The sequence below is a fragment of the Limulus polyphemus genome, unplaced genomic scaffold, assembly GCF_000517525.1.
Source record: "Limulus polyphemus unplaced genomic scaffold, Limulus_polyphemus-2.1.2 Scaffold2322, whole genome shotgun sequence".
NCBI classification, from domain to species: Eukaryota; Metazoa; Arthropoda; class Merostomata; order Xiphosura; family Limulidae; genus Limulus; species Limulus polyphemus.
The window spans coordinates 6,117-18,365 of NW_013667932.1; the positions used below are offsets into that span (position 1 = coordinate 6,117).

The 12,249-nt window shown below is 36.0% G+C and overlaps 1 protein-coding gene across 5 annotated transcripts in view; it reads left to right on the plus strand.

The window, feature by feature from the left end:
- Positions 1 to 12,249, plus strand: part of LOC106466613 (WD repeat-containing protein 63-like) — a 77,753-nt gene that overhangs the window by 5,504 nt on the left and 60,000 nt on the right. For all 5 annotated transcript variants that reach the window (XM_022394649.1, XM_022394648.1, XM_022394650.1 and 2 more), the window contains exons 2-4: positions 570 to 790; positions 7,534 to 7,665; positions 11,833 to 11,976. In XM_022394649.1, coding sequence (XP_022250357.1) covers positions 570 to 790; positions 7,534 to 7,665; positions 11,833 to 11,976 — 497 coding nt within the window. The remainder of the gene's footprint in view (positions 1 to 569; positions 791 to 7,533; positions 7,666 to 11,832; positions 11,977 to 12,249) is intronic.

Below are 12,249 nucleotides of genomic sequence, written 5' to 3' on the forward strand. Positions count from 1 at the left end.
CATTCGCCAAGGTACAGGATAGTTCTAGAAACATGGCGTCACACTAGTCGTGACCTCGCTGACGCAACAATACTTAGGGTTCAATTACCATGTGACTTTGTTTGAATTTGCCAGGTTCAGACTAGAATTTTAATAAATGTGAAATTTTGTAACTATATTGAAAATGTATGCTGTAAGAGGGCTGGATATGTGATATCTGCATACCACATTTGTTGCATGTTTGCAACAGTACACATTTAGATAGGTGTTACAAAATATTTTCCAAAGGTGCAGGTTGATGGTCCAAAAAGTACTCAAAGCACAGTTTCTTGGAGCTACAACAACATGGCAGTTGTCTTACAAAGTCATATTCATAGATCAAGCATTACAATCTGTTATTATGATATAAATTTGTTAACCTCAAATGTATGTAACTATGAAGTGTACAGTACTTTAATAACTTGTATTTTTTAATAGACTTAGATCATTGATGTAAGAGTATGAGAAACTTTTAAATAAATTCTAAGAATGAATGTAGACTAATAAAAAATGTACTTTGACACTCAATTAAATTTTTCTTTGTTGTGCAGTTTCTCGACAGCAAGGTTCCAATGCTAGTGTCCACATAATTCCATTAGGAATTAAGCCAATGGTGTTGACAAGTCAAACACAAAATCTCTTTTCCTGTGTGGTAGGAACAGATGTGTCTGAAAATCAGCGAAAAATATTTTTGCAGAAATCATATGTTATTGAAGACATGAAGAAAAGAGCAGCAGTATCTGATTTTCATCCAGCTAAACAGGAAATTCTGGTAATAATCTAAGGCTCATATTTTCTCCCATTTGTAATTGTTAAGAAACATAATGTAATGCATTTAATTTAGAGTAGTTTATAGTAGAAAACAAATATTTGTTATGTCAAAAGAGATATGGTGTTACTATGGAGGATAAGTTTTATGTATAATTTAAATGTAAGACAGGAAACTTCTGCTAAGTTGTAAATGCTTAAAAGATATTATGATAATTTATTTCTAAACTTTCACACATATAAAATGAAATATGTTGTTATTGATGTAATTTAGGCTTTATGCAAGCTATTCACAATAGAGGAAAAATAATATGCTAAAAAGTTAAATACAGAAAGGCTATATTAGGATTGAAAACAAATTTAAACAACTCCCACCTAAATTCACAGGATTTTACGTGAATTGCACTACTGCATAATGAAGTCATCATGCAGCAAAACCCCTCCATTAAAGAGAGGGTGACACACCTCCACGTGTAATATCTATCTACCCACCCACAATGCACTTGCACACTTAAATCTTCAATCTATTCTTTGGCACTGAATACTACAGACACGTTTTCATTACTTCAGTTTACTAAGCTTTGCACAGTTAATGTAACTTAGTTTTTGTTTTCTTTCTCACAATCAACTGACGTGTCAATGTGATTTACACTTGTGTGAGTAAGGAAATTACCCACACAGTTTATATATTGACCATGGCTTCTAGCTGCTCATTGATTGAATAAGACGTGATGGCTACTGTTAATTGTTTTGGGATCCATTATGCGGCTTGGAGCTTCAGCTCCTGTCCCTTCTTCAGGTATCCCTTCCTCAAAATTTGAGGGGAGAATGGGAAGATGACTTTGATTACCTATTCCCCCTCCTAGTTTTGTTTTGAGAACATCACTTCCAGTAGGAGAATGGGAGATGATTTTGATTGCCTATTTCCCCTCCTAGTTTTGTTTTGAGAATATCACTTCCAATAGGAGAATGGGAGAGGATTTTGATTGCCTATTTCCCCTCCTGGTTTTGCTTTGAAAACATCACTTCCAGTAGGAGAATGGGAAGATGATTTTGATTGCCTATTTCCCCTCCTGGTTTTGCTTTAGTGTTCAAGGTATTGGTGTTCACGCTGATTCAGTTTTTGACCAACATAATTTCCTCAATCTCATGATTTACATGTTTATGTTATTTTTGTGTCATGGCTTACAACCTTTCTCACTTCTCATTTCCTAAACCTTAGAATCTATTTTGCCTGTTTGAGGGGTGGACTAATTATTGTTTGTCTCACTTTCAATGCCTAATTTTCTTGTCTTCATCTGTCCCTTACTACCCTCTTTCATTACCTTTCCTCACTGCATTTTATGACTGTGGCACTTCACCATGTCCCTGATAAATTTTTGAGTGATTCGTATTCCCTCCTCTTCTCTACCAAGGCCCATTCCACTTCTTCATCCCTTTCCCTACTCACTTAGTTCACTATCTTCACCATCTGGCTGTTTTGTTGCCTGAAGGTTACCAACTGCCTCCAATCACCATTCTCCAGTCTACCCACCATCTATAGATGGGTGACTGCATTTACTTTTCTTTTACAGCCCCCCTTCCATCAATTATAGGATCTTGCCAGGTGGTTGGTGGTGCCTCCCATGATATACTTACCCAAAATCCGCATTGAGCCAAGATAACAGAAAGTATTCATACCATACACCCTCGCTCTGCATGTGCCCACTATGACATGGGGTGTTTTGTAAGGCCACAATTGGACTCTTACACTGGGCTGGAATATATTTGAGTACCAATATCATGGGAAGTTGGTTGGTGGTGATATTGTCAGTGTAGAGCAGATCACCCCTCATATACACCACACATGCCATATTTGAGTACCAATATAATGGGAAGTTGGGTGGTGTTGATACTGTCTGTGTAGAGCAGATCACCACTCATTTACACCACACATGCCACATTTGCCCTCCTCCAACAACCTGAATCTGTTAAGTTGAGCAGAGCATGCACTCTGATGCTGTACCCTCGTCCTGCAGTCAGAGTGTCCAGTAGAATTGAGGCAAACACACAATATGACACAGTGCCCCTCCTGCAACTAATATTTGTTCTGTAGAGTTGAGCATGTACTCCACAAATGTGCTTTCCTTCTGTAGACAGTGTTTTTTCAGTTGAGCACTCACTATATGTAACCATATTGAGTTGATGTGTACACACTATCTCTGAATTCCAGTGGCATGAATACTGTATCCTCTTCCTTCATCTGGAGTCTGTGCCTTAGAGTTGTGGTGAACACACAGGGTAGGGTCTGAACACATCCGAAACACACTACTACACATACTAGCTCTTCAACCATTTGTGTGCAGGTACTTAGATGGTACGATCTTATTTTATACATACCTATGACACAAGGGGCTCTTTTGTCTCTTACTCCTTTACCTTCCACGCAAAGAGTATACCCTGGATTAGATGAATTGTAGTCTCCCATGGCTGTGCTTCTATGGAACCTCTGCCATTGGGTGTCACACTTCACAGGCTTCATTTGGGTACTTTCTGAAGGGAACTTATCTAGGTACAACTCACAGAGACCCCTCCACCACATCAAGATGGGATTCTAGCTTAACTTGTGCAGAGGTGAGGTACCATCTCTGAAGTAAGTATTTTTCCTTGCCTTAAAATATATTTCCCATAGTTGCTCACGTCTTCACACACTCCCACCCATTCTCCCCACTTCTGGTGCACCTTTGTTCCTTGCCTTGTCAAAGAATGAAGATTCACTTGTGTAAGGGCATAAGGGGAGTTATTGTGCGTGGAGGTGTGTTGCCCTTCTATTGGTGGAGGGGTTTTGCTGCATGATGGCATCATCATGTAGTAGTGCAAATCATGAATTTAAGTGGGAGTTGCTTATGGGAGGGCTAATGGTATGAAAATTGTGAAGTCAGACAAGTGAGGAAGATAGCTTAACTGCTTAAAGAGATGACTGTCTATTTGAAATACATTTTCTGATCACGAATATGTTAACATTGGCAAGCTTTTAGTAAACATTACAAGTCAGTTGTACACAAAAAGGAGATTTTTATTAATTATTTTTGCTAAAGATTTGTCTGAATTTCCAAATTCTTTACTGATTCAGTCTGAGTAAAAGTGATTCCCTTGTTAATAATAAAAATACTTGTTTTCATATTACAGTTTTCATAGCTGCTAAAACCTCCTAAATGAGTATCATAAGTTTTTCCACATGTTTTTCCTTTTAATTTTATGGTTTTATTGCTGTACTTTCTACCCTCTGGAGTAGTAATCCTTGTGTCAAAAGCAATAAATGACAGCAGAAACCCATTACCTGTTTCCTAAAGAACTAATGTAAATTCCATGTGATTCCTGAGTGCAATAATTGACAGAGTGCTTGTGCTCCTAAGCTTATGAAATTTTAGCATAACATAATGTTTTGGGACAACAAGGGATCTATTGGTCCATCTCAGCTGTCCCATTCCCAAAATTAATCTGAAACTATTAAATAAATAAAAATCTTAAAGCCATTCCTTATCATTCATATAGTTATCAAACTATCTATTAAACTCACTTAAATTTATTGCCTACACAGCATCTGAAAGCAACCCATTCCAAAGGCCATCAACTCTGTTAGAAAATTATAACTATCTTAGGTGAAGGTGACTCCAACCCTGCCAGAATTTATATTTGTGTCCCCTTGTCCTACTGTTCTCACCATTAAGTATGAAAAAAGATGATGCATCAGTACCTTCAATTCCCTTAACAATCTTAAACACCTCAATTACATCCACTCTAACTCTTCTTTTTTCAAGAGAAAACCATTTGAAAGATCTCAACCTCTCCATCCCAGGCACCATTCTATTAGCCCCCCTCCTCTGAACCCTTTCCAACAATTCAATGTTTTTCCTAAGGTAAGGAGCCCAAGACTGAACACAGTATTCCAAGGGTAGCCTAACCAGTGACCTATACAATGAAATTATAACCTCTTTAGACTTGTATTCAAAATTTCTGTAGATACAACCTAAAATCCTATTTGCCCTACCACTAGCAACAGCACACTGCTTGGATGGCTTAAAAGACTTATCAACCACTACAACAAGATCCTTTTCTTTCATAACACTGTTAAGGTTATTCTTATCCAAATTATACTTATAATTCAAATTATGATAACCCACATGCACTATTTTACAGTTATTATAATTAAAACCCATCTGCTATTTATTCGCCAAACTCACTAAATAATCTAAATCTTTTTGTAAATCAGCATCCTCCTCACAGCCAGCAACATCCAAACCCTTAATATAATCTGCAAATGTAAGTAATTTATTGACTATTCCTTCATCTATGTCATTAGTGTAAGTCTAAAATAGCAAAGGTTCTAAGACTGAGCCCTGAGGTACCCCACTTGTGACATTAATCCAATTTGACTGAAATCCATTTATAACAACTCTGCTTTCTTACATCCAGCCACTCTTCTATCCAGTTTGCTAACTTATCCCTTCAACTTATACAGATAATTTTTTTTACAAGCCTTTTATGTGGCACCTTGTCAAATACTTTTTGAAAATCCAGATCTACATCTTTACCCTCATCTACTTAAGCAGTAACCTTTTCAAAGAATGTCAAAAGATTTGTAAGGCAAGGTGTTGACTATCCAATACAAGTCTAAACTTTGTTAAATAACTTTGCAAAGCATCTTTTTTTCAGACTTTTCAAAACTTTTCCCATAACTGATGTAAGACTAATAGGCCTATAATTACTGGAATCATTTTTATCACCTATCTTCAGAAGAGTAGTGATGTTAGCTAACTTCCAATCCTCTGGTACCTGCCCAGTATTCAAGGACTGAAATAAAAGTACCATTTTTATTTTACTGAAGTTTTGTTAGACTAAGCTGAGAAGTTTCTAATTTTTACATTTTAGTTACTTTGTTTAAAATATATATAGTAATAAATAGAATATACACATAAAAACAAGGATTTGTAGTTCTTACTGCATACTCAAGCTCTTTTGCACACAAGTAAAATTTTAGAAGCTTTTCTTTAAGCCTCAGTGAGTGTCACAAATTTGGGTATTCAGAAAATATTTTCTGTAGCTTTCAAATTTATATTTTAGAACATAAAAAATGTATTAGTCACTAGACTAGAATGTTCCAAAACTACTACAATTATGGTCCAAGGTTTATGCCACTATACTTCTGGACATGCCTTTTCAGCTGTTGGCACATTATAAAAGTGATAGTCAATTCCCTTATTTTATTATTTGGACAAAGCACTTGTGGTGAAGGGGTGATTCTGAAACACACTTACCTCCTTTCACACTTATAGCTATTACTCGACGACCAAGATTTCTTCCATTGCCCATCTAACCATTGCTCTGATTTTTTCTCGCTTGCTCCAGTCTTTTATACCCCACTTAATTGCCCTTGGCAATATCTGTCTCATTACACTCCACCTACATCAATGGGCCCTCTATCCTGGTTGTGTATATAAGTACCTCATCAGATAATGTTATCACATTTTCTTCGCAAAGCATTTACTAACAGGTTTCTGTGTTCTACAATTGTTGGAGATACTTTGAGTGTTCTTAGTGCTGCCTAGTTGGATTTCATAAAAAAATTAAATTCTATATATTTTTTTGATTGGCTAGCCGGTTTGTGGTATGAATTCGCAGATTATTATTTCTGGCAAGGAGGCAAATCGGGTCTCTCCTGTCTCACCTCTGATATCTAGTGTCACCCAACAATTTGGGGTGAGGGAGCCAACATTTGGTTGAAACTGTCATTAATTTTATTCATAATTAGATGGAGACATATATTCGGCTCCGTGGTGTTCCTTTGGGGTCTTTGAAGCTGCAATTGAGGGTGATCCTCGACATTCTGTAAATAATTTAGATTTGCTTTTTTCCTGTGCTTTCTTTTTGTCTGTTGGCCATTCAATTCCCCTGTGGGAGAGTGCTGAGTTTTTGAGCTTGCAGTACTGTAATCTGGGGTTGAATTCCATATAGTGGACACAGCAAATAGCCCAACGTTGCTTTGCTGTCACAAAACAACTTACCTGACAAACAGTCAACATTAATCAACTCAGTCTTTAAATGAAATACTAAACAAAAAGGAGGTCACTTTGGGATAAGCTGCCTTTAATTCGTTTTTTCAGTTGCTTCATTGAGTGTGTGACATTTTGGGTCTTTCCCCACTTGCTTTTGAGCCTGCTCCTTACTTGGGGGCTGCAAGGTCTAGGAGCTAATATTTAGCTTTATCTCCTTCCATGGACATTGTGGTTCATCCAAGGAGGTTTACTTATCACTTCAGGAAGGAAACCTGGCAGTCGAGTAAAGCTATAAGTGTGAGAAGAGGTAAGTATTATTGGAAATACATTTTTGATTTAAGAAAATGATAATTTCTAACTGGCTGCCTTCCTTCTTGTTAGTAGTTCAAAATTAGGAACAGTTATCCCTGAATCATAGGGGTCTTTCTCAAAACAATTTAGCCCACGTATGCATAAGGTAATGTTCATGTTGAAAGTTCAAATTTCTTTATTAATGTGTTTTACTAACTATCAATTCATTGTATGTGTATTGTTATTTATTTGAAAAGATCAATTCAGATTTTTATATATGTAGTTAAGAAACACTGACAGAAAAAAGTTTCAAGATATTTCAAACTTTTATAAGTAATGTTCAAATTAAAAAAGTCATACTTTTAATAAATGGTAACTTTGGGGGAAGAAAGAAAAGGTAATAATGTTTTTGTCTTCTCAGAATTATCCAGAACATGAAATATTGCTAGTGTATGATCCTGAGTTTCGATATGGAGAACAGTTCTACATGTGTTTAACCCCAGAGAGTAAGGAACTAATACTAAAGGAGCTAGATGTGCTAAGTATAAAAAAGGTATGTTAACCTCTTTCATTAATAGGTGCCAAAATGACTAGAAATGTGGGTGAGTGAACCATGTGGGGCCCAGCTCATGTTTTCTTTGCTTAAATATACCATTAAATTGAGATATAGTATGCCCTGGAATGTTAGTGTCTGAATTAGATTTGATAATACTATCTTTTAACCATACAAATATACATTTAATATAGAAATTTATTTTGTTTGTAAACATAAACACTTCATTCTTATTTATGTGGTTTCTTCTTTCACTTGGCACATTGTCAATAATTTGTCAAAGATTAGCACATGTCACAGATGATTTGAATTGGACAGGTTATACTGTAAGGTACGTTACTTACACTTCCATACCACATATGTGTATAAGAATTTTCAGTAGTTAGTTTTTGTCTTTGTATATTGTTTGAGAAGCAAATATTCTGATACGATATATAACCTCCTCTCACAAAAGCTTTCTCGACTTATACTGCTCTCTATTGATGGAAATTTTTGCTCAACACTAGCCTTGATACTCCCACTTATTTCTTCATACTAATATGTAAATGATTATGCAGCAACCTTCCACCAATAGGAGTGCAACACTACCCTTATTGTAACTAGCATCCTCTCTAATCTTGCAGCTGTTAATCACTTCTCAATTAGCAGTCTTATTGAATAGATGTGTTTTCACTCGCTGTTTGACTCACTTATACGCAAGTTTTACTTTCTTAAGTTTCTACTTTAATTACTTTTTCTTTACAGATTTCATTCTCTTTTGTGGAGAGTTGCGAATTATTTTATATACCTTCTCTCCTATTTCAATTTCATGAGTTATACACTTGCAGTTTCAAGTGATCATGGTTACATCTGCCGACCACGTACAATGGGTTAGACCATGTTTCTCAACCTGCGAAGTCACAGCTCTGGTCTTTTGAGAGTTGATCAATTTCATGAGTTATACACTTGCAGTTTCAAGTGATCATGGATACATCTGCTGACCATGTACAATGGGTTAGACCATGTTTCTCAACCTGCAAAGTCACAGCTCTGGTTTTTCGAGAGTTGATGAATTTCATGCAATAAACAAAACAAACTGTTGATTGTCCTTTCATGGTTTTCAGTGGTCAGGAAGTTTTGGATTGGGACAGCCTTTTTCCTCCTCTTAGCTTATTAGTTGTGTGTCATTTTGGGGAACTTGCCCAGACCTCCTTCCTCTTTGGTGGATTTGATTATTCAGGTATGTTATGTTCTGTCCTTATCTCCTGTTTCCCATTTTCCACTCCTGCTCTTCTTGGGTTCTAGCTTTTGGGTCATTATTTTAGTGTTTCCTCATTCCTTGGATATTGGGAATCATGAGAATCATTTTGGGGAGCATTTGCGTTCAGGGATCAGTATGCCTCGACCCCCACATACTGTAGACGATCATGCTTTTCATTATCATAATTTCATCTTCCCATATTTGTACTCAGAGCATTGGTGTCACTTATATCTTAGCGGGGATTAGACCCTGATAATTCAATTACCTTTTCCTGAATTTATTTTACCCTGACCACACTTTTCAGGTCAGGGCTGATAGGGGCCAGACTCCTTCATGTTTGGAGGTCCTTGGCAGTTTATCCATGGGTTCTGAATGTCATTTCAGTAAGTCTGGTTCTCTTCTTCCATTCATCTCCCCATTGTTTCACAATACCATTTCCTTCTCTCCTCCTCATGTTCCCATTTTTGTCTGCCTGAATCATTTCAGGGGCCTTTATTTCCACCTTTATATGGATGTATGGCTGCTTCTTGCTTCCTCACAAGACAACTCAGTTTCTTTTCCAAGATGCTGTTATGGTGAGTTGGCTTGTCAATGTGTAGCAATTTTCCTCACACCCACACATTTTTTTGGTTCTTCCTGGGGGGGGGGGGATGTTTTTCCACTCCCTCTTTCATCTGGCCCTACCCGTTCCACTTCAGTTGTGAACTCTGAAATGTTTCATATGCAGCATCTCATCCTTTCCTTCTCCTAATGCATGAGAGCACTTTGAGGACATGGGCTTCTTGCAAAGCTCTCATTTTTCTTGGTCAGGCCCTCATAAGTCATTGTCAGTGGGTTTTGATAGACCAATGGAGCCTTGTTCAGAATTCCTTAGATGCCCCTCTTACCCTTACCCTTCCGTTACAGACCAACAGACCAACTTCGACTGGTGGTTGGATTGGAAAATACTACCATAGGTGTTCCTGTTCCTTATTCTCATCTGGAATATCACCTTTTATGGATGATTCTTTTTCTGGTAGGGAGTTGTATCTCAGCACTCGGGAGGTTTTGGGCCAATAGTCTCTTTCCGAGTCCTCTCTCAATATCAATATCAATCTTGCTGTTAGTTGGGCTTTCCCTCACTTCCGGTGGGCTCCTAGGGCTAGTTGGTGATGGTTCATTCTGACATCTCTATGTTAATCTTGTACATCACTGGGCAAAGGGCACTCGGTTGATAGATCTCTGTTTTCTCACATTGGATCTTCTGTGTTGGCTCATTGCCATTCAGTCATCTTTTAGGCATGTCATTAAGTCATGTCATGCTATTAAGTGTTAATATATAATAATTTACTATAAAGAAATTTTGATATGCAATTAATTGTTAATACATAATAATGTACTATAAAGTAATTTTGATATGCTATTAAGCATTAATACATAATAATTCACTATAAAATAATTTTGATGTGCTATTAATTGTTAATACATAATAATTCACTATTAAGTGTTAATACTGTTACGACAGTGGAAGTCACATGATGCTAGTGACACGTGATGAATTTCTCAAATGATCATGAAAGATTGGGAAGGCTCGAGTTTGTTCGAGACACCCTCTTTTTTAGTATATAAGCCTGGCAGAGAAAGCCTGTAGGATGGAATGAAGAGAGTTCCGGGTAATTTATGATTCTGTTTTGAGCTAGTGTGTGTTTTGTTATTAAGATTGTGAATTGCTGTGATTTATAGTGTGTATTATAAAAGTAGTTAAGTTTAAAGTGACGAGAAATGTACTGATTGTGAGATTACTGTGTGCTAAAAGTTTGTATCGAGAAAGAATAAACTGGTTTAATCAAGAAAGGAAGTTCCTTGGAAAGAATTTCTACCGGAAATTAACAAACAAGCAGATACGTAACAGTACATAATAATTCACTATTTAGTTTTAGATTGTGAACATGTTTATAAGACCATCTGAATAGGATCTGTATGATTTTTACAACATGTATAGCAGAGACAACCCACAGATCCCAAAGTCTCCTCTAATATTTTGTCCCCCCAAGACATGCTTGCCTTATTACATTTGAAAACTGACTTTTTTGTCAATAAGCCCCTGTCCTTTCAGTGTCTTATGCACATTACTACTCTTGATCAACAACACAGTCTTTCACACACTGAATTCTCAATCACTATTCAACAACTTCTCAGTAAATACTTCATTAGCTCCTTATTCACTGATTCCTCATATTTATACACAATGTATTCTTATCTAGATATTAGTCAGGGTTACTAGACTTATAATGTTATGCCTCTTCTAGCTAACATTCTAAGTTAAAACAATAAGAATATATCTTATAACACTAAATATAAGCTAGATTGGGAAGCTATTTTGTAATTTATGAAACAGACCTACAGGAGAGTGACCATGACAGTAGGTTAGTACTAAACCAATTAGGTAACTGTGTACCTGGGCATATTAAGTATGAACTACCATATAGCTGTGAACCAAATTTAAGATGGAGTATAACCATCACTAAACATACCTGAATAATAAACAGCATGATATAATATTGAAAGAGCCCTACATTTTATTTTAAGATTAGTGATTTATGAGATAGGCCTGTATTAAGCTGATTGGACTAGTAAATACCTGTAGACCTATCATATAAGTAACATAAAAAAACATGTTTTATTTTTATTGTAATTGTTTATGATGATGCTATATGTATAACAACACTTGAAAGTTTTGTTATAGATATATATTCACCCTAAAGTGAATATTGATTGTTGTCTATTGTCATTCCGGCCATATATATATAGAAATGTCTTATAGTTGTAAGTACATTTAAAAATAACATTGAAAATTTTAAATGTATGCTTAGGTTGAAAGTATAGTTTTGTAGTTTTCTATTCTACTGGCTTTATTGCTGCTCATGTGTCTTTATTTAAATAAATAGACAGAATTTACTATCCAAGAAGATACCATTTCTCCAGAGCCTGAACTTTTATCTGACTATTCACCACCAGTTTCTAAGCCATGGGTATCATTAGGTAGTGAAAAAGAGATAGAAGAGGAAAGAGTCATGAACAGTAGGCCACTTGTAAGTGTGTTTGAGCATGAGTATTCATTTAATTATTTTGAGCAAAACTGGACTTGATCAAATATAATTTTGACCAAAAAGTCTAATTGTTTTTTATAAGATGGAAGTTTGATTGAAATCTTTATTTATCTATGATGTTATTTTTATATCCACAGTTTGCTGTATTGCCAATCTCTTTGAAGTTTTTATTTAAAAATGTAATCTTCATTTTATAGATTATCAAACACAGACAAAAATCATACTGGGTGGTTTTGGTTCTAAATCAGCCTAGAA